This window comes from Sorex araneus, chromosome 6 (genome assembly GCF_027595985.1).
Source record: "Sorex araneus isolate mSorAra2 chromosome 6, mSorAra2.pri, whole genome shotgun sequence".
Classification (NCBI taxonomy): Eukaryota; Metazoa; Chordata; class Mammalia; order Eulipotyphla; family Soricidae; genus Sorex; species Sorex araneus.
This window is the reverse complement of record NC_073307.1, coordinates 46,576,954-46,600,128: the sequence shown is the minus strand read 5'-3', so window position 1 is coordinate 46,600,128 and position 23,175 is coordinate 46,576,954. Positions and strand designations below refer to the sequence as shown.

Sequence of the window (23,175 nt, the reverse complement as noted above, 5' to 3'; positions counted from 1 at the left end):
CTGCAGAGATGTCTCTGAGCTTGCGCCAGGCTGATCTCACTGAGGCGCCTCAGACGGGAGCAGCCGTGTCTCCCCGCCTGCTCCAAATGAACCCCAGCAGCAGCAAACCTCCAGAACCCAATTGCCACCACCGTAATGGCCAATCCTCACAGGCTCGTCCCGAGTCCCCCACACAAGAGAATGAATCCGCTGAAAAATCCAGGTGTGTGGGACCAGTTACTGAAAACTCCAGGCCTCCAGGAGCAGGAAATGGGCTGCCCCTTCCCACCTCCCCACCCTTCGGGGGTCCTGGCTGTCACACCCACAAACTGCCTCTGGGTGCCATTTAAGCGCATTCATGGCCATAATCCAGAGACTCACAAATGAGTCTAGGAACCCAGTAGCTCACTGCAGAGATGTCTCCGGACCCCAATTATGTAAAAGTTTGGACTTCCAGGAGCTCATGGCCGTGTGACATCACATACTATTTAAAAAATTTCTTTGTTGTTGAATCACTGTGAAATAGACCCTTACAGACATCTCATACTATTCATAACAAGCAGTACAGAATACTATTGGTGGTGGGAAGGTGTAATGGTGGTGGAACTGGTGTTGAAATATTGAATGTAATCAATTATTGAGAACAACTTTATGAAAGTTAAAAAAAAATTAAAAAATTTAAAAAACAGTCAAAGCAAAAAAACAAAGTCCAACCACAGAAAATCCTTGGATAGAATCTAACTGTAGAATTGAGATTGTCATAAAAGGAAGTGAATGGAGTGGTAGAGAGGGCACAGGGAGTCTTAGTGGTGGGTGTGGTGGAGTATCACACATTTGAAGAGGAATGGAAATAAAAAGAATTTCAGAAGGAGATGAGTAGTGAAGTAGAATAGATTTTATTTGGAAGTTTTGAGGAAGAGGGGTGTGTGTGTGAGAGAGAGAGAGAGAGACAGAGAGAGAGACAGAGAGAGACAAAGAGAGAGAAAGAGAGAGATGTACTCAAGAGAGAGAATGTGGGCCTCTCCAGAGGGGAGAGGGCCCCAGTATACACCCCAGCATTAGAGTATGAAACTCCACATCTCAAGAGGGGAGATGCAGGTGACACATGTGCTCGGGCATCACGTGTGTTTGGCAGCAACACAGGTAGCACGTGGGCTCTGGCCCCATATGCTCGTGCTTCCTTTGTATAAGTGGGATTTTGTAGGGTTTCTCCCAAGTTGCCCATGTGTGTCTTTCTGCCTGGCTAAGAGTGTTGCTAGAGTGGTTGCGAAGGGTAGAGTTGGGAGTAGCTGATCATCTTCTTTGACAGTCCTTTCCTGGCCTTTGTTCCTGCTGGGCCTTCTCTCAGAGTTGGGTCTAGCCTCTCTGGCTCTGCCGGTGCCAGGTAAAGGTCCGATCAGGCCTTAGTTCCTGTGCTTACAAGGTGAAGTATATATATATATGTATATATATATCATATATATATATACACACATACATGTATATACACACATAAATATATGTATATATACATATATATACACACATATATGTATGTCTATATATATGTATGTATTTTTTGTCCACTTTGGAAATCCACTTTTTTTTTTTACATTTTCTTTTGTAATTGAATCACTGTGAGATAGACCCTTACAAAGCTGTTTCTGATTGTTTCAGTCATACTGTGTTCCAACACCCATCCCTCCACCAGTGTACATTTCCCAGCACTGGTGTCCCCAGTTTCCTTCCCATCACCCTCCAGAACCCACAACCCCAGCCTGCCTCTATGGTAGGTGAAGGTGATTTTTTAACAGACTCAGGGATGTGAGTTTTATTACTTCTGAGGAATTCATTGCCATGCTCCCACCCCTACTCCCCAACCTTCTATGTACCCGTCTGCCTGCTTCGAGACCAATCATTAGAGGCTTCTAGCTTACTCCATATAAAGCCCAAAGACCTGTGATGGCCTTCATGGCTCTGTGCTGCCTGGTCTTCTTCTGCTTCCTTAGATATCTTTATTTTGTCTTTCCCACAATAGACTCCAACCATACAGGTTGCAGCCTCAGGGCCTTTGCACCTGCTACTATATCTGTCTAGGAAGTTCTTTGTTCTGGGTAACACTCTGGATATCCATACATGGAATAGTACTGGATTCCTCCATCTCAAGAGGAGAAATGCCTTTGTCTAGAATGGACTCTTAGTTTTAGCCTTGCCAAAATGGGTGTCTTGCCAGCTCTCTGATGCCATTGATAACAGATGGCCTGGAGCTGCTATTGACCACTTATAATTTCTCTTTTCTTGTTTGTTTAGTGTTGGACATCAAACTCAGGCCCTATACCTGTAAGGCATGAGCTCTGCTGATGAACATTCCCTGCTCTATTATTCACAGTTTCTGACCTTTGTCCTGCACCTGCGTAAGGAAAATGTGCAGTGAAATCAGGGAGCAATGAGAAGCCGGAACATCTGTGCCAGGTGCAAGCTGGACCATGGTTTCTCCTCACTGTCAGATTCTCACGAGCTCCCTAAGGCCAGGTGCATTGGCTTTCTAAAGAAACTCTGACCCTTATCTTGAGGTAGAACATATCTGACTTTATCTTGACATGCTATGCTTGGGACGCCTGTGAAAGCACCTTACACAGCGGCCTTGGGATCAGAGCAACCCAGCACACTCAGCTCCACCCAGCCCTCCTCTCCTGTAGCTTCCAGAGGTGGTCAGCCAGCTAAGAGGGTTTCAGGCCTAGAAATTAGTGGGGGGCGGGGGAGGTCCTAATCCCTTTTCACTTTAGTCTGGGAAAGAGTCTCAATATCAGACCACTGAAGTTCGGGGCAGTAGAATTGATGAGATCTGCCTCAATTCCTGCAACTAACATTCCACCTCGGACAGACTGCAACTTCTTCTGTAGCTGGTTCACTCACAAAGCTGGCGCGATAATCCAAGAGAAGGTGGACCTGGGAACGTCTGGCCCACAATGCCAGACAAGTGAATGAGCAGTGGTAGCGAAGTCAGGCCTCAGAACTATGAATCCATCCTCTGGGACCAAGCCGGTATGTGCAGAGTCCTGGTCCAGACCCTGTCCCCTGGGATGGGAGAGGAGTGGTCCCAAGCTAAGGAATGCCAGTAACCACCAGCAGCAGAAAGTGGTGGAAAGGAGTGTTCTCTGAAGTCTAATGAGGGAGCATGTCCCCAGAGCTCAGAGACCTTGTGAATACTTTTACTGGAGCTGAAGGAACAAGGTCTTGGACAGATGATCTCCAGAACATTTCTGTGGTCTCTAGCCACTAATTTTGTGGCATTTGTCCCAGTGGCCATGACAATGATTATGACAGGTGTTCAATGAGTCAGAACAATGAATAGAGGGACGAATGGTAGTTACTATGTCCACTTAACTGACCCACGGCTGAGACCTTCATATCAGTGGTCTGAACACACTGCCTGTGTTTACTGAACTGGATATGCCGTTTTTTGCACCCACCTCAGCTTCTATTTCTATAGCTGGGTAGGCTTTGCCCTGATTGGGGCGTGTGAGCCTTCTGGAGTGATTAAAACAAGAACACTGCAGCTCAGGCATTCTAGCGTGTACTTTGGATGGAAACTGCCGAGACACTGGTCATTCCTCAGGATGACCTTCAGTGTGTGAGCTGGAAAACTGACCCTTGATGTGGAAATTAGGGGCACCCCACCCCACCCCACTACCCAACCTTCAGCCGCCATTCCAATCCTTAGAGTGACCCTCTGTCTGGTCACAGTGTCAGAGGCCCGGCCCAGGCCTATGTCCTGGGGCTGAGCTCCTGCCTGCAATGGCCACTTGTAACCATGCCAAGTCCAGCTTCCAGGCAACTGCCCCTCAGCCCACACCTCCTGCCTCATAGGACAGCTCCTCAACGCCCTTTGCTCCAGGCACTGAGGAAAATAACTAGCAATCAGTGAGTATGGAGCTTGTTTATGAGACTGGCCAAGCTGCTATCCAACCTTGTTGACCCTCTGCCATATTTTCTCTATCTCTCTCTCTCTTTTTTTTTTTTTTGCTTTTTGGGTCACATCCGGAGATGCACAGGGGTTACTCCTGGCTCATGCACTCAGGAATTACTCCTGGCGATGCTCAGGGGACCACATGGGATGCTGGGAATCGAACCCGGGTCGGCTGCATGCAAGGCAAACTCCCTACCCGCTGTGCTATTGCTCCAGCCCCTCTCTATCTCCTTTGGGAGAACCCAAGGGGGGTGGAGAATGGGTTGGGGGCTTCTGAAACTCAGAAATCCACCGCTTTGGAAATGGAAAAGTGTTGGTCTGGCCCGACTTGTCCCAGGCACACTTGTCACCTTGATATTTTAGGCTCTGCATCCTCTCACCTGTAAGAATCTGGCAAACCGAAAGGTGATGACTGACTTCCTGACCCGGGAAACCACCAGTGGGGGGGCTGCACTTCAGCCCCAAGGACCTGCTTTATTGTCTCCCAGGGACTTGGCATGAGGTGACCCACCACAGCTCTGACTCCACCCAGAGGCCAAAGAAATTGTTTTTGGGAAAGGGTGGACATGCTCTCTCCAGGGCAGGGGAGCGGGTTCGAGGCAGGTCACTGAGGGAGGGGCGGGAACAGCTGCCTTGATTCTCTGCCTTTTTCCTCGCCCCGGCCACCCCCACAAGAACCGAACTGTGTATCTTATTCCTAGAATGTGAGGAATGTGCCGCGGCCTGATAGGCATGAAGCAATCTGCAGGGGCAGGGAGGAGCCTTGCTCCCGCGCACAGGGCCCGGCAGTGCAGGACCGTGGGGCCTGCGTGCTGGGCTGCCCCTCCCACCCTCCCTGGGCTCCTGCTGCAGCAGGATATCAAAGGCTGCATTGTGCATTGAGTCGGCCTTGGTCCTTCGTGTGACAGGGAGGAGGCGGGAGGAGGGACACCCTGGGGAAGCTGTCTCCTCCCCGTGCTCTCTCAGCCTGGTGTTCCCAGGGGCCTCTCCTGGGAGGATGGTGCATACATGGGTGGCTGCTTCTGCATCCCTGGGGAGCCGAGTCTGTCCCTGGGCTCAGGTGAGTCTTCTGGGGGCGAGCCCTGGGCTGTGGCTTGGCCCTGGTGGCCAGTGATTGCTTAGGGACCTGTTGGGCTGGGGCAGCTGCCAGAGATGGGGAGATGGTTGCACTTTCTGACCGCCTCTTCCCCCTCCCAAGTCTTGTTGTTTGTCTTTCTGGCTTTGTAAGAAAGGACTGAAGTCTGGGAAGCATTTACTTTTCCTAAAGTAAAAGACTTGGAGCTGGTGGGATGAAGGCTGCTCTTGGCCGCCACTCTCAGGGTGTGACTAAGCGCTTCCTTCCTTTCTTCCCAAGATGCCCTCCGGCAGGAAGCGCGCTCAGACACCGAGTTCCTCTGCAGCGCATGGGTGGTCATGAACTTGGCCTCAGACAATCAACCCTATTTTCGTCAGTGACTGTTAACTGGAGAAAAACAGGCAGTTTCCTGCTTCCTACCTTCCCCGGGCAGTGTGATTTGAGGGGGGTGAGAGACGGTGAGAGGTGTGTCTAGTGGAGGCTATACAGAGTTATTGCTTGGAGGCATTGCCGTCAAGTCGCCTGGGAGCCCACTTCAAAAGATGAAGCCTGTCAGTTGGCCGGGAACTGGGGGTTCTCAGGATGCCAGTCAGTGTCGAAGCCAGGACGTCCCTGGCAAACGAGCTAGGGACCATGATGAGCTAACGAGCACGTCACCCCGTGCTAGCACCTTCCTTATTTGCAGAGCAGAACCAAGGTGGGCCCCTTGGGCGCTAGGAGAGGTTTTTCCTCCGGATTTTTGATGCTCTGGGACAGTTCCTGGGACTGGGAGTGTGTGTGTGTGTGTGTGTGTGGGGGGGGGGTGACAGGAGAACTGACCACTAGGGAAGGCCTACTTACTTTCAGACACAGACCTTCTGTGGCAAACAATGTGAAGGTACTTGGAGTCCTGACAATAAACCGGAAGCAGCTGTGTTCTTCCTCTGCTCGACCACCCAGCTTGGGTGTCTGAGCATCTGGCGCTCCCTCAGAAAGGCCTGTCTGGTCCTAAAATTACGAGCAAACCCAACAGTGCCTTTGACCTGACCTCCAGCAGTGAACACTTCACTTGTCCAGTTTTGGGGGTTTATGAGCTCCTGGATGTCCCCACCAAGCCCCACTGTCATTGACTTCCCTGGGAGCAGACAGAGCTGGGAGGTGGGGAGACCCTGAAGGATCATGGGTCTGTCAGCCAGATTCACCAGATTTCTCGAGCAGACTCAGTTTACCTCCACTGAGGCAGGACCTGTCACCTCCAATGGGTGTGATCTATTTCTTGGCTTGCCTTGAACCCTTCACCGAACCCTTCTGTGTTTCAAATAAGATCTCTTGATCTTGAGGCATAACCATGGCTTCCTTTGTGGGGGTGAGTGGGGAGTTGGGCACTGGGGGTGGGAGGGAGTGAGGGAACTTTCCATTCATAATTCTTGAAAACCTCCTGGCCCTCAGCAAATTAATACAGTCACTGTTAGGCATATTAATCACATTCGATGACCCCCAGATGTCACGCTCCCTCCCTGAGCAATGAGAAGGCATCGACTCAGTCAGCGAGGCTGTCACAGGGGCTCTGGATCCCAGAGTCAGCTTCTGCTTCTGCTCCACACCCTGACCTTTATCTTAAGACTTTAAGCCAGCCAGAGTTCTGTAACCTGCAAAATAAACAACCAAGATATATTTAAGGACCCTCCTTTCCCCCCACCCCACTCAACCCCTCTCTCATTCATTTGGTTGATTCATTTAGCTTTTTCTTCTCTTACCATTAATAAAGCGCTGGCAGGCTGGATGCACACGCTCCCCCCATCAGCCTGCTATTTATTTCTGCCGAGCCCTGTCCCGCACTGTCCTCCCTCTAGGCCCCCACCCTTCTCCTCTGCACTTGTCAGAAGCTTTCCTTGGGGAGGCCGGTCTGGGTGTGGTGGGTCTGAGGCCAGTTGATACAGTTATCCTCTTCTAGGTTGCCCTCTTTGTCCTAGAGAAATGGAACCAAGTGTGAGACACATTCTGGAGAGACATAACGGAAGACGCTTAAGTTTTTTATGCTTTCCCACCTCAGCTGGACCTGGATGTCAGCTGGACTTATTGGTGGAATTGGAGATGTTTTCTTTCTTTTAGTATTTGGGTCACACCCGGCAATGCACAGGCGATGTTCCTGGCTCATGCACTCGGGAATTACTCCTGGCAGTGCTCGAGGGACCATGTGGGATGCTGGGAATCGAACCCAAATTGGTCGCATGCAAGGCAAACGCCCTACCTGCTGTGCTATTGCTCCAGCTTTCTGGAGATGTTTTCTTAAGTGTCAGTAGGGGTTAAATTGACTAAGTCAACATGGAGTCTGACTTGACAAGCCTTCAGCAACTGTGGTTGCCTCTATTGCTCATAGACGCTGCTCCCAGGCCGTCAGGGAGAGGAGTGCTCCTCTGGGGTAGGAGTTTGGCTACTACCATGTGGCTAGGGCTGTGCCTTGTTCAGTGTCTGCTTACTTGGTGGTGCATGGCGATGACTGACAGTCCTGAGGCACAAGGCAGGCAGGAAAGGAGAAGGCTCTGGATTGCCAGAGCCCAGCTGGCTGACGAGGATGTGGCAAGCACCAGATGTTGGCTCCGAGGATCCCGGACCCGTGGATCTCTCACACATGGGCCCTGCTGACAGCGTGTGTTTCCTGGGATGTTTCTCGTTGGCTGACATTAATCTCCTGCTCGCACATGGTCATGGGGCGGGTTTCCAGTCCGCTGCCATTCTCTCTGCTGCTTGAACCTTTGGAGATTCTTGCCATGATCGGCAAACCTACCACCGCTCACTTAGGACCACCAGGCAGTCATGTCAAAGTTCAGCAGTCTAAAAGCTTCCAGAGCTTTCCCTTTATTTTGATTCTTTTCTTGAAATTTGGCACTTACCTTCTCACCCAGAGGCTGTGGGAAAGACACACTCGTCCACTTTGGCTGTTGGAGTTTGTAATTTCCAATCTTTTTGTAAACATGAATCACCAGTGTAATAATAGAAGATTGAGGGCCCATGCTGACAATAGCCAATGATGCTTTGCAACTGAACTTTAAAAAATGAGGAAGTGTTTAGAACACTCCGATCTTAGAAAACTTATGACCCTCCCAATTTCAGCCTGTTTCTCCTTTATCCCATACTAGTTTCTGGACTTCTTTGTTCCTCTCTCACAGTTCTTCAAGAAATAAAACATTTCAGATCTAGTTTCCCAGTAATTCGTTTCCCTTTTCCAACTCCACAGTTAATCACGTTCATGAATTTAGGGCTTTTGTTCTTCTATTACATATGTATGTACTCATAATCATGGCAAAGACTTTATTTTGGAGCTCCTTATCTTAAACAAAGTGTCTTTACACAGTTGTTCCCCCTCAGCACTATTATCTGAGACCGACCTCCTCAGACAGATGGAAATGTGGCTCTAATCTGGCATTTATCCCAGCAAGGACAATATGGACTTCCGTCATAACAACTCTGGTGATATGCCCATCAGGTCAGAGGAGGGGAAGTACCTGGGTGGAGAAAAAAATAACATGCAGGGAAGTGGATCGTTTTCTGCATCATTTTCTCCTTAAAGCTGTGGGTGGTGGGGTGTGGGGCTGATGAAGGAGAGACAGGGATGGGGGTGGGAGTGGGTTCTCCTTTCTAGCAAGTTTCTGGGAGTGGGATGTTTCCTAGACTGGACACTAGACTCCTCAGAGCTCTGAGGTCAGGTTAATGCAGTGGAGACAACATGTTCTGCAACAGTTCAGAGGGCAGGGAAAGACTCTTGTCGGCGTGCTGTGTGACCCTGGTGAAACCACCTCTCTGGTCTGGGCCTTAGTACTTCTGGACAGCAAAATTCCTAGTGGACCCTGATCTCTTAAATCACTTTAGGAGGCTGGAGGGATATTACAGCAGGTACGGGTGTGTGCCTTGCATGTGACCAACCTGGGTTTGATCCCCTATATCCCATCTGATTCCCTGAGCACTGGCAAGAGGAATTCCTGAGCGCTGAACCAGGAGTAACCCCTGAGCACTGCCAGGTGTGCCCCCCGCCCCTAAATAAATCACATCTACTATCTATTTTCTGAAATAGTTGCCTTCCTCACTTTCATAATCGTTATCCTTTAGGCAACATGTTTATAATGGTGTCAATGTTTATTTTTGATGTACAAGTTGCTGTACCTCACCACCGCTGAATTGCCTGTCACCCACTGCTATTGTCCTTAGATTATTTCCAGTCCCCCTTTTCCTTTCCTTTGACTGCCACCCCCCACCGCTTCTTGCCTGGAAGTCTGTTTTGTAACCCAAGGTCAAAGGATTTTCTTACTCCATACTTTTCCCTTGTTGCTCTTATACCAAAGATGGTCCTCAAGTATTTGTTCTTCTCCCTCTGACTATTTCTCTTAAAATGGGACCCTCCTATTCCATCCAAATGGCAGCAAACTGTATTATCTTATCTATTCTTATAGCTGTCTAATATGCCATTGTGTACACATGCCACTGTGCCATAATCCATTCATTGACTGTCCAGCATTTGGGTTGTTTTTGTATCATAATGTTTTACTGAGGTGCTGCCACAGACACAGTTTTGCTCTTGAATTAGCATTTTTTCCTTCTTGGCGTGTGTTGGGGAGGGGGGTGTAGATGCCAAAAAGTAGAATTGCTGGATCATATAAAAATTCTCTATTTTCTTTTTTGAGAAATCTCTATATTGTGTTCCATAGTGGCTAAACCAGACAACTTTCTCACCAACAGTGAATGAAGGCTTCCCCCTCCCCCAGTTCCTTTTCTTCACCATATTCCTACCAACACTTGTTGTTTCCAGTTGTTTTGATACATGACATTGTCATTGGTATGAGATGAATTCTCATTGCCATTTTGGTTTGCATTTTCCTGATTAAAAAGGAACAATGAATACTTTTGCATATGCTTATTGGTCACCCACATATTCTCTGTTCATTTTCTTTTACTAATTTTGATGGGGTTGTTATTGAGTTTTGTGAGTGATTTATGTATAATCATGTGTTATCTTGCATATTAACTCTTTATCTGATGTATTATAGGCAAATATTTCCTCCATTCAGTCAGTGTCTTTTTATTTTGGATCAGATACCTTTCTTTCGCTCTACTATGTTTTCCTCAATGTATTTTATGGATTATGGTCTAATCCAAGGTCTTTAATCCACTTTGAATAAACTTTTGCTTTTTTTTTTTTTTGGGTCACACCCGGCAATGCACAGGGGTTACTCCTGGCTCTACACTCAGGAATTACTCCTGGCGGTGCTCAGGGGACCATATGGGATGCTGGGATTTGAACCCGGTCGGCCGAGTGCAAGGCAAACTCCCTACCTGCTGTGCTATCACTCCAGCCCCCTGAATAAACTTTTGCATGTAGTATGATATATGGATCCAGTCCTCCCTCCCTCTGTCCCCCCTTCCGTCCCCCTCCTTCCCTCCCCCCTCCTCCCTTCCCTTCTTCCTTCCATCCCTCCCTCCCTCCCTCCCTCCCTCCCTCCCTCCCTCCCTTCCTTCCTTCCTTCCTTCCTTCCTTCCTTCCTTCCTTCCTTCCTTCCTTCCTTCCTTCCTTCCTTCCTTCCTTCCTTCCTTCCTTCCTTCCCTCCTTCCCTCCCTTGTTCCTCCTCCTCCTCCTCCTCCTCGTGATCCTCCTCATGCTCCTCGTGCTCCTCGTCCTCCTCGTCCTCTTCCTCCTCGTCCTCCTCCTCTTCTTCTTCTTCTTCTTCTTCTTCTTCTTCTTCTTCTTCTTCTTCTTCTTCTTCTTCTTCTTCTTCTTCTTCTTCTTCTTCTTCTTCTTCTTCTTCTTCTTCTTCTTCCTCCTCCTCCTCCTCCTCCTCCTCCTCGTGATCCTCCTCGTGCTCCTCGTGCTCCTCGTCCTCCTCGTCCTCTTCCTCCTCGTCCTCCTCCTCCTCTTCTTGTTCTTGTTCTTGTTCTTGTTCTTGTTCTTGTTCTTGTTCTTGTTCTTGTTCTTGTTCTTGTTCTTGTTCTTGTTCTTGTTCTTGTTCTTCTTCTTCTTCTTCTTCTTCTTCTTCTTCCTCCTCCTCCTCCTCCTCTTCCTCCTTCTCCTTGTCCTCCTCCTCCTCCTCTTTCTCTCTCTCATTTTCTTTTTAGATACTGTGCTTTGCAATACTATTACTAAAAGAGTACCGTATATGTACAAGTACATGTCACTTCACCTCATTTCAGCACTCAGTTTTTGTAGAGTGATCATTCTTTTTTTTTTACCATGAATATAATGTTGACTGTCTATTGTAAATAACTATTACCACCTTGAGGAATGTTTCTTCTATCCATATTTTGTTGAGTTATTTAATTTTTTATCATGAATTGATGTTGAATTATGCCAAAAAAAAAGTCTTGGTATACCCAGGCTTGCTTGCTTGTTTGGCCCACATCAAACCCAGGTCAGTGACATGCAAAGAAAATGCTCTACCCTCTGTACCACAGCTCCAGCCCCTTGTTTAAATTTTTTTTATGTCATTGACATCTACTTTAATTTTTATTATTTTCTTCCTTCTACTATTTGGAATTCTCTTGTTCTCTTCCTAGTTTCTCACAATGTGAGATTAGTTGTGCCACAGTACTAGTATGGCCGTGATAGTATGTTTGCCTTACATGTGGCCCACTTAGGTAAATCCCTGACATCAATGTGGTCTCCTGAGCACTGTCAGGATTAAGTCTTGAATGCAGAGTCAGGACTAATATCTGAGCATTTCCAGGTGTGGCCTAACCCTCCAAAAGAATAAAATATGTGAGGTTAAATTATTTATTTGAACTCTTTTACTTATTCTTGATCTAAGACTATATTGCTATGAATCCTCATCCCCTTTTTAGAACTAATTTTCCTATATTCCATAAGTTCTGATGGTTTGAGTCTTCCTTTGTTTGTTTCAAGCAACCTTTTTATTTCTTCTTTTATTTCATCTTTGACACAATGGTTATTAATCAGTATGTTGATGGGTTTCCAAATGTTGGAACTTTGCCAACTTTCTTTCTTTTGGGTTGGGGCATGTAAGAGGGGTGGGAGGGTTGGGTCATACCTGACTGTGTTCAGGACTTATTTCTGGCTCTCTGCTCAGGGGTCACTCCTGAAAGGGCTTAGGGGACCACCTGAGTATGCCAGAGATGGACCCATGGTCAGCAGCAGGCAGGGCTAGTGCATTACCTGGCCCACGACTTTCTTTTCATGGTTAATTACTACCTTCATGACATTGTAGTCTGAAAAGATGCTTGATAAAATTTCTAATTTTGTGTCATTATGAAAACTCAAATTGTTTACAAGCATGTGATCTATGTTGGAAAATATTCCATGTACACTGAAGAATAAAGCATATTTGGCTTTTATGGGTGGAGATCTGTACCTGTCTATTAATTCCAGTTTTTCAAATTTCTCATTTTGGGCTCTTGTTTCCTTATTTATGGAAACAAATGTCTGGTTGACCTGTCCATTGACAAAACTGAGTTGTTAAGTTCTCTCACTACTATTGTGTTGTCACTGATTTATTTCCTCAGTTCTATTAACAGTTATATTTACAAAATTTCCTGCTTTTTCATTTGGTGAATATATGCCAGTCAAGAGTTGGGTCCTCCTGATCTATTTATTTGCCCCTTAATCAGTATGCAATGTTTATTACTTCACTTACTACATTTTTTTAGCTCAAATGTTATTTGGTTTGATAGAAATATGGTTATCCCTATTTTTGGGAGCCTGTACTATTGTTTTCAAACCCATCTTTTTTTTTTTTTTTGCCTTTTGGTTCACACCCTGCAGTGCTCAGAGGTTATTCTTGACTCTACACTCAGGAATTACTCCTGATAGCGTTTTGGGAGGACCATACATGCTGGGGATCAAACCTTGTTCAGGGACATCAAAGTCAGTACCTGTTGTACTATCACTCCAGCCACCACTTTTTTTTTTTGTTTTGTTTTTGTTTTTGGTCACACCCAGAGATCCTCTGCACTCACGAATCACTTCTGTTGGGGCGCTTGGGACCTATGGGATGCCAAGGCTTGAACATGGGTTGAATGCCTCAGCCACTCCCTACCCACTGTGCTATATTTTCAAACTAAATCCTTATTCTTTTTAATTTTTTTTAACGGAATCACCTTGAGATACAGTTACAAAGCTTTCATGTTTGAGTTTCAGTCATACAATGATTGAACACTCATCCCTCCACCAGTGCACATTTTACACCACCAATGTCCCCAGTATCCCCCTGCCCAACCCCATCTAAGCCCTCCCCCTACCTCTGTGGCAGACAATTTCCCTCATACTCTCTCTCTACTTTTGGGCATTATAGTTTGCTTGAATTTTCCCACCACAAATTAAGCCTGCCTGCCAGGAGCAGATGTTAGGTAATTTTTTTAATTGAATCATCATAAGATACAGTTACAAAATTTTCATATTTGAGTTTCAGTCATACAATGATCAAACACCCATCCCTCCACCAGTGCACATTCACTACCACCAATGTCCCCAATATTTTCCTCTTTCCAACCCTCCCCCTACCTCCATGGCAGACAATTTCCCCCATACTCTCTCTCTACTTTTGGGTATTATGGTTTGCAATACAGATACTTGGAAGGCCATCATGTTTGGTCCTTCATTTACTTTCAGCACACATTTCCCATCTTGAGCGATTCCTGCAGCCATCATTGTCTGTCTTAGTGGTCCCTTCTCTATTCTAGCTGCCTTATCCCTCAGCTCATGAGACAGGCTTCCAACTATGGGGCAATATTACTGGCCCTTGTGTCTACTGTCCTTGGGTGTCAGTCTCATATTATGCTATTTTATATTCCACAAATAAGTTCAGTCCTTCTATGTCTGTCCCTCTCTTTCTGACTCATTTCACTTAGCATGATACGCTCCATGTCCATCCACTTATAAGCTAATGTTCTGACTTCTCTCTCCTAACAGTTGCATAGTATTCCATTGTGTAGATATACCAATTTTCTTTAACAAGTTGTCTGTTCTCAGGTACTCGGGTCATTTTCGGATTCTGGCTATTGTGAAAAGTGCTGCAATAGACGTACAGGTGCAGAAGTCATTTCTACTGTGCTTTTTTGAACCCTTGGGTTATATTCCAAGAAGTGGTATTGTGGGGTCATATGAAAGCTCAATTTCTAGTTTTTGAAGGAATTCCCATATTGTTTTCCAAAAAGGCTGGGCCAGTCAGTATTCCCACCAACAGTGAAAGAGTGTTCGTTTTCCCCACATCCAGGCCAGCACTGGTTGCTTTTGTTCTTTTGAATGTATGCCAGTTTCTGTTGTGTGAGATAATATCTCATTTTTGTTTTGATTTGCATGTCCCTGATGATTCCCCTGACCCTGAATGTGACAGGGACAAAGGGAAATATTACTGGCGCCATCTCAAGCAAATCAATAAGCAATGGGATGACAGTGATATAATGATATAGTGATGATTAATGATATGGAGCATTTTTTCACCTGCCTTTTGGCCATTTGTATTTCTTTTTTTTGAGGAAGCTTCTGTTCATTTCTTCTCTCCATTTTTTATGGGGTTGGAGGTTTTTTCTTGTACAATTCTACTGTATCACTGTATCATTGTTTGTGGATTTATTTGAGCAGGCACCAGTAACGTCTCTATTCTTCCCAGCCCTGAGATTTTAGCAGCCTCTCCTTACTCATCTTTCCCAATGATTGGAGGCTCTTTCAGGGTCAGGGGAATGAGACTTATCATTACTGTTTTTGGCATATCGAATATGCCACGGGTAGCTTGCCAGGCTCTGCCGTGTGGGCGGGACACTCTCAGTAGCTTGCTGGGCTCTCTGAGAGGTGTGTGTATATATATATATATATAAAATATATATATATATACATACATACACACACATATATATATATATTACTCTATGATTTGTTATTTGTTGCCTACTGTCTGAACTCCATCAAATATGGTGTGGTAATTATGGAAAATGGGTCAGAAGTGTCTTATAATGTGTTGTGTGGCTGCAAAGTGTGGTGGCGGTTGGGTAGTGGAGGTCGGCTGCCGGGGCTGGGTCCCTTAGGGCGGGGAGTGTTTTCATCCTCCCCTCTCTGGGGCTCCCGGAGTGAAAAGAGCCTGGCACGGAGTCCAAAAATTCTACTAGTGTTTTGTATGTCCTGGATAATGATCCCTTATCAGATGGGAGCACTGGAGCACTGTTGTCCTGTTGTTCATCGATTTGCTCCAGCTGGCACCAGTAATGTCTCCATTGTGAGACTTGTTGTTACTTATTTTGGCATATAGATTATGCCACGGGTAGCTTGCCAGGCTCTGCGGTTCAGGTGGGATACTCTCGATAGCTTGCCGGGTTCTTCGAGAGGGATGGAGGAGTCAGTCCTGGGTCGGCCGCATGCAAGGCAAATGCCCTACCTGCTGTGCTATCGCTCCAGTCCAATCAGATGGGCATTGGATAAATATTCTTTCACATCCTGTGGGTTCTGTCTGTTTTTTTTGGTCACTGTTTCTTTTGTGGTGCAGAAGCTTCTTAGTTTAATGTAGTCTCATTTGTTTATGTTTGTTTCCACTTGCTTGGCCACTAGTGTTTCATCCTTAAAGATGCTTTTATCTCCAATGTCATGGAGGGTTCTGCCTACATTTTCCTCCATGTACGTTATGGATTCACATATGATTTGAGGTCTTTAATCCACTTTGATCTGACTTTTGTGCCTGGCATAAGATAGAGGTAAGAGCTCATTTTTGGCAGGTAGCTGTCCAGGTTTTCTAGCACTACTTGTTAGAGATGCATTTCTTGTTCCACTTTACATTTCTTGCTCTTCTGTCAAAGATTAAGTGATCATATATTTGAGAGTCCATGACAGAATATTCAACTCTGTTCCATTGGTCTGCAGGTCTGTTTCTAGCCCAATATCATGCTGTTTTAATTACTACTGCTTTGTATTACAGATATGGATGATGCCACCCATGTCTTTTCCCCAAGGATTGCTTTAGCTATTCGTGAGGGTTTATTGTTCCATATGAATTTCTGGAGTGTTTTGTCTGTTTCTTTGAAAACATGTCATGAGTATCCTGATAGGGACTGCATTAAATCTGTATAGTGAGTATTGGCATTTTGATAATGTCAATCCTCCCTTTTCATGAGCAGGGGATGTGTCTCCATTTCCTAGTGTCCTCTTTTATTTCTTGAAATAGTGTTTTGTAATTTTCTCTGTATAGGTCCTTCTCTTTTAGATAATTTATTTTCTATTGTTTATTATAAATATCATAAGAGGTTGTGCAGCCATGGAAGCAGCCTCTTGCTTCTGAAATTCTAAAATTGTAAATGGTTGGGGTCCAGAGACATCTCTGTAGGGAGCTAATCCATTTTGAGATTCAGTTGGGAGTCTCTGGATCAAGAACATTGATGTGCCGAGATGGTGCCCAGTGGCAGATTGTGGGCGTGACAGCCAGGACCCCAAGCGGTCATGTCCGTTTGGGACATGACCCAAACGGGAAGGATGTCCTGTCTCCACTGCCACCATGAGTCCTGGAGTCTTAGTCCTGGAACCCGCATACCTGGGTTTTGCTTCTGGAAGCTTGTGACCACTGGAGTTTCATCTGGAGTGGGTGGAGAGGGCACAGCTGCTCCATCTGAGGTGCCCCGATGGAATTGGCTTGGTACGGGGTCTGGAGGAATCTCTGGAGAGCTGCTGACTTCTGCCTAACCCTTATTCTTTTTTTAATTTTTTTTTATTGAATCACCATGTGGAAAGTTACAAAGTTTCAGGTTTAACTCTCAGTTATACAATACTCGAACACCCATCCCTTCACCAGTGCACATATTCCACCACCAAGAATCACAGTATACCTCCTCCCCATCCCCCAACCTCCCCAGCCCTCCATCCCGCCTGTGTAACTGATAAATTTCACTTTACTTTCACTTTACTTTGATTAAATTCAATATTTCAACAAAAAACTCACTATTATTGTTTGGAGTTTCTCCCCCCAAAGTCGGACCTGCTGAAAAGGAAGCACTTGATAATTTATTTTCCATTGCTGAGAATGAAGAGATATGAGGTCAAGTGGCCGCAATAGCAGCCACAGGGTTTTGGGTTTCTGTATTTTAGTATTTTAGTAACTAAGTTCAGAGAAATTTCTGTCAGAAATTGCATCATTGCAAGCTTGTACCTCTCTGCTACTTTATATTCCACATATGAGTGCAATCTTTCTATGTCTGTCTCTTTCTTTCTGACTCTCCCTGAGAGTTTTGATCTGCATCTCCCTGATGATTAGTGATGTTGAACATTTTCTCATGTGCCTCTCAGCCATTTGGATTTCTTTTTTGGGAAAGTTTCTGTTCATTTCATCACCCCATTTTTTGATCGGGTAGGCAGTTTTCTTCTGAACACTGGAGTTCAACCAGTGCCTTGTATATCCTTGATATCAACCCTTTATTGGATGGGTACTGCGTAAATATCCTTTCCCATTCTTTGTATTTTGGTCACTGTTTCTTTTGAGGTGCAGAAGCTTCTTAGTTTGAAATAGTCCCATTTATTATCTCTGTTTTCACTTGCTTGGCCAGTGGCGTGTCATCTTTGAAGATATTGTTGGCTTCAATGTCGTGGAGGGTTTTGCTGGCCTTGTCTTCAATGTACCTTAGGGATTCTGGTCTGATGTTGAGGTCTTTAATCCATTTTGATCTGACTTTTGTACATGGTGATAGGTGGAGCCCTTTTTTTTGCATGTAGCTGTCCAGTTTTGCCAGCACAATTTGTTAAACGTCTTTCCTTGCTCCACTTCACATTTCTTGCTCCCTTATCAAAGATTATATGATCATATATTTGGGGGGGTGTATTCAACCCTGTTCCATTGGTCTGCAGCTCTGCCTTTGTTCCAGTACCATGCTGTTTTAATTACTACCGCTTTGTAGTAGAGTTTGAAGTTGGGGAGGTTTATTCCTCTCACTTTCTTTTTCCTAAGAATTGCTTTAGCTATTCATGGGGGCTTATTGTTCCATATGAATTTCAGGAGCGTTTGATCCATTTCTTTGAAGAATGTAGGGTATCCTTATAGGGATCACATTGAATTTGTATAATGCTTTGGGGAGTATTGCCATTTTGACAATATTAATTCTTCCAATCCATGAGCAGGGGATATCATTCCATTTCCTCATGTCCTCTTTTATTTCCTGAAGTAGTGCTTTGTAGTTTTCATTATACAAGTCCTTTATCTCCTTAGTTAAACTGATTCTGAGGTACTTGATTTTTTGAGGCACAATTGTGAACGGGATTGCTTTTATCATGTCACTTTCTTCTCTCTCATTATTTGCATATAGGAAAGCCATGGACTTTTGTAACCCTTATTCTTAACTGTGGCTATTGTGCCAGTTTAAAGCAGCTGAAGCTTGGATTTTATTTTGTGATGCATTATGTCACTCTGTCTTTTGATTGGAATATTTAGTTTGTTGACATGAAGATTTAGAGAAATTATTGAAGAGAAGAAGTTTTTGCCATTTTTCTATCAGGATTTTGGTCATTTTTTCCCTTTGATTTTTTTTCTTGTTCTTTTTGGTGGAGCTGGTTTAGACGTTGCAGATGTCTTCAGTTCAGTGTGAGATGTATGCATCTCAAATCTAAGTGATAATCTTTCAGGGTAAAGGTTTCTTGGTTGGGAAGTTCTTTTTTGTTCAGTTCTTGAATATATCATTCCCTTCCATTCTTGATGATAGAGTTTCATTTGAAAAGTCTCATTATCTTGTTTCCCTTGGACTTGATACTTTACTCTCTCTTGCTATTTTAGGTAGTCTGTATATTTTGTTTTTGTGATTTTGATTACAAAGTGTCTTGGTGTTGCTTTGTTTTATTTTATTTGGCACTTTGCAGACATCCTGAACCAGTGCACAAATGCTCCTCCCTACACCACACTGGGATGTTTGGAGACGTTCTCAGCTAGTGTCTTTCACTAGCCATTGTTTCCCTTTCTTTCTTTCTTTCTTTCTTTCTTTCTTTCTTTCTTTCTTTCTTTCTTTCTTTCTTTCTTTCTTTCTTTCTTTCTTTCTTTCTTTCTTTCTTTCTTTCTTTCTTTCTTTCTTTCTTTCTTTCTTTCTTTCTTTCTTTTTGGAATTCTCTGGTTGTCCCACTTACATTGAAAAATGTAAGCTATTTTACCAAATATTTTCATTTTTTCCATTAAAAACGCTTCCCAATTACATTTTATTTATTGATAATCTGTGTGCCAGGAGTAAGCCCTGATCTGGGTGTGACCAAAAAAAAAAAAGAAACCCAAACAAACCAAGAATCAAATCAGGTCACCAATTTGATTCTTGGCTTCTATTCTGTTTCTGGGTCCTGTTACTATTCTTTAGCTTCTTCAATTCTGTTGAAATAAGTTATTTTATTGTTTCCATCATTCTTATTTTGAGTTTAGGAATTTCACTCCAATGATTTTATACAGTTCAGTGAATATTGAAAGAATTGTTGCTCTGAAGTGATGCTCAGGCAACGGTAAAATTCTGATGTGCCTGAGGACTTTTCTGATGCAGTTAAATACCTTAATGTTTTTCATTATTCCTGGTGCTTCTCGGGGGGCTAGGGGCGGGGCTCTGAGTTCCAGGTGTTCTGAGCAGTGATCCGGTGCTCTTGTTCTTGCTCTCACTTTCTGTCTTTTTTGTATTTCTCCTACACAACTTCCATGTCTATTGCGCTGCTTCCCTGCTCAATTCAGTTCCAAGATTCCCTGTTGCTTTCTGGATCCGTTCTACACTCTTCTGCCTGGCTCGTATTCTGCTTCCTGTCCCACCCCATCCTCTTTCTCACATGTAGCCCCATAAGTTTCCCTTCTTTGAAATGCACAGGCTGCCTTCTCCTCCTGTACCCTTCTCTCATCCTGCCTAACGCTGGGACCACTCTAGCTTTTCCTCACACACCTGTAATCTAACAAGAAAATAAAAAGGAAGTCACAGATACTGCAGCCGACATATCTGATACTTGAATCCAGAACATAAAGAGAAAAGTCTCTCGTGCTGAGAAGGGAAACGACACAATCGAAATGGGGCAGTGTTTGTATTTGCTAGATCGGCCAGAAAAGATGACCTTACTTACATAGGAAAAGTGCTCACTATCATGAATTATTCGGGAAATGAAAGTTAAAGCAATGAGGGAGCACTGCACAGCAATACGCTGGTTACAACCGAGAAGCCTGAGAGTAGCCGGTGTTGGTGAGGGTGTGGGACAACGGAGCTCTCAAATACCAGTGTGGAGTGTAAAAACGGCACAACTATTTTGGAAGACAGTTTGGCAATTTAAAAATAAATCTTGGATTATTAAAACTATAGTGATCTTTCCTGCCAATCATTATAATAAAAATGAAACTAGCTTACACCAAAAGAAATGCACTGACTCATACAGTCCAAGAACTGCTTGTTTCAAGTACGGCTGTATCAAAATATTCAAACGATGCTACCAAGAATATGTCTTTCTGAAACTCTGCACTGGAATGACCTCAACTGCAGGCCTCCAGTGGTGCCCCCCGACAGCTCCCGATGTCTAGTCACAGTAGTGGAAACGAATCTACTCTAAATGTGCTGGTATGGTCTTTAAGACTAGTTCTCATTGGCTTAACTTTGGCCACGTGACCACGGTTTATCAAAAAGTGATTGGCTTGTACTTGAGTCATAGGCCACTTAAGAGGCTGAGATCAGAGACCTTCTCATCTGAAATATCTGGATAGATTTACTCATGAAGAAGTCAGGGGGCTATGTTCAGTCCTGTCTGATTACAGAGACTTTGCTCCTAGCCACTTCTCTGTTTCCAATGTTAGGGAACAAAGTTGTACCCATTTTATGATACTGGCGTAAAATATAAGTGTATAAAAAGTGTACACTGCACATTTACTTGCAATATTAGTATAAGAAAGTATAGCAATATAGAGACATATATAGCTATAATAGATTAAAGTATAAGTAAATGGTTAAAAATAACTCAGCAATAGTCACTGTGGACCTCTGATTTGTTTCCTTGAGAGGAAGTATTTTTTTGTTTCATTGTAAGATTACAATTTCATTCTTCGTTCTGTATTAGAACTTTTTGGAGGCCTTAAATAGTCTTACATCATTTTCAAGGTTCAGCTCAAGCCTTCAGAGTCTATCCTGTGGAACTATAAAAGTTCTGTGATTTCTAAGTGCTCGTGCAATTATTAGCTTCTCTTCTTATCACAGAGCTCACTCTGATGTCCCCATCCCTTGATTCTAAAGAAGCTTCTTTCTGGCTCCTGTGTCCCAAGGCATGTGGGAATCACTCGACTCTAGAGCCTCACAGAAGACACCAGAAACTAGCTGGGGGTGTGTACCTTTCCAAGCTCTACCCTGGGGTATTCTGATATAGCTGGTAGAGAAGGATTCCAGGATTTTTTTTTTTTTTTGCTTTTTGGGTCACACCTGGGTTACTCTGCATTCAGGAATTACTCCTGGCAGTGATCAGGGGACCATATGGGATGCTGGGAATCGAACTGGGTTGACTGCGTGCAAGGCAAATGCCCTACCCACTGTACTATTGCTCCAGCCCCTCCAGGAATATTATAAAATTAACTTTTTAATTCATATTTATCATAGAAATTTGTGCAAGTGTATTGCTTGGTAAACTTTTGCAAGGCTGATGTAGCCGTCTATGCTGCTTCCCTGGTCATAATTCATTTATTCTCCTTGCGGCATTGCATTTTACTGTATCTTCTACTGCTTACTTATTCTTGAGCACTGCTGCATAAAGGAAAGGAGGAAAACTTTGGTTTTCAGAGTTGAAGGATGCCCTAGAAGAAGCAGCGGAGAATGAGGAAGAGAGGGACACAGAGACAAGAGTTCTGATTAGTTGCTTCCCCTCCTCTCCTAGCAGGAATCCCAATTCCAACTTACAGGTGAGCTATTTTCAATAGAGAAAAACTGACATTGAAGGCAAGTATTTGCCTCTGACAGGCATATGAGAATTCCTGTTTCTGGCTAAACCCAAAAGTGGCTTTTGGATTTGACATGCTTGTCTCTGAGGCAGATACCGTTCTAGGTACAAGGGAATGCATATGGAGAGATTCATCATAAGAATTTTGCTTGAGGGCTAAGAGACAGCTTCGGGATTTGGGATATAAGTCTTGCAGAAAGGACCCTCTTCTGTCCCAGCACCACATGGCTGGGTGCACGTTGCTAGCCTCTGAACACTTCTGGTCTGTGCCGTGCTCCACTTTTGGACAGACCATTGTACTGTCTGGCTCAGCCGACTGATTATTCCTGGGAATGGACCCCCAGTCCCCCTGAGTGGTGTTTAGGAAGCCCCTTCTTCCTCCACTCAATTATTGTTTCATCAGAAGGACCTGATCCTTAAAGCTATTGTGACCAGGGGCTCCAGGGTTTTTAGAGCCTGAAAGAAAAAGGTTTCATGTGGCTAACTCAAAACTTCTGCTAATCCAATCCTCTATACTTGATTTTCTTTCACACCAGGCTTTCATGGATTTGAATGCTGCTGTGCTGAGTATTTTAGTGGGTGAATATGGGTACATGTTTGTCTATGTTCTTTTGAGTATATAGCTATAGCTATAGATAGAGGTGTCCAAACATGTTGTGTGTGTGTGTGTGTGTGTGTAGTTTCTAAGTCTTAGTGCATGCATGTATTCAAACTGAAGTGTTACTGTGAGAACTTCCCAAAGTGAAAAATCTTCAGAGCATACTCTCAACTCACAGTGTATGTTCTAGTTATTATATAGTCTTACAAACACCTGGCTTAATCTCGCATTTTCACCAGTTTGTATAGTAGTGTTCCCACTGTGGTTTTCATTTTTATTTATTATTTTGTTTCTGGGCTATACCTGGAATGCTCCAGGATTACTCCTGGCTCTGGGCTCAGGGGTCACTATCCAATGGTGCCTGATGGTATCGTGTGTGGTGCCAGGGATCAAACCAAGGATGACCACGGGCAAATTAAGCACTTTAATACTTAAATTTAAATCTTTCCAGCTCCGGAAGATTTAACTTTTATTTTCCTGATGAGCTTAAATTATTTTTATAAATTTATAGGCCATTCGGATATTGTCTTTGGATTGAGATTGTATGTTTGACAGTTCTTTGATCACTGTAGCACTGTAGCACTGTCTTCCCGTTGTTCATCGATTTGCTTGATCGGGCACCAGTAACGTCTCCATTGTGAGACTTGTTACTGTTTTTGGCATATTTGATCATAGCCAAGTACTAAATAGCTCTATAAACTATGATAATAACA

General features: G+C 44.3%; 1 protein-coding gene across 2 annotated transcripts in view; it reads left to right on the top strand.

Moving 5' to 3' along the window:
* Positions 1-4,858: 4,858 nt before the first annotated feature.
* Positions 4,859-23,175, top strand: part of SH3TC2 (SH3 domain and tetratricopeptide repeats 2) — a 69,414-nt gene continuing 51,097 nt past the window's right edge. For both annotated transcript variants that reach the window (XM_055143181.1, XM_004620580.2), the window contains exon 1: positions 4,859-4,988. In XM_055143181.1, the coding sequence (XP_054999156.1) occupies positions 4,937-4,988 (52 nt within the window). In that variant the 5' untranslated portion in view covers positions 4,859-4,936. The remainder of the gene's footprint in view (positions 4,989-23,175) is intronic.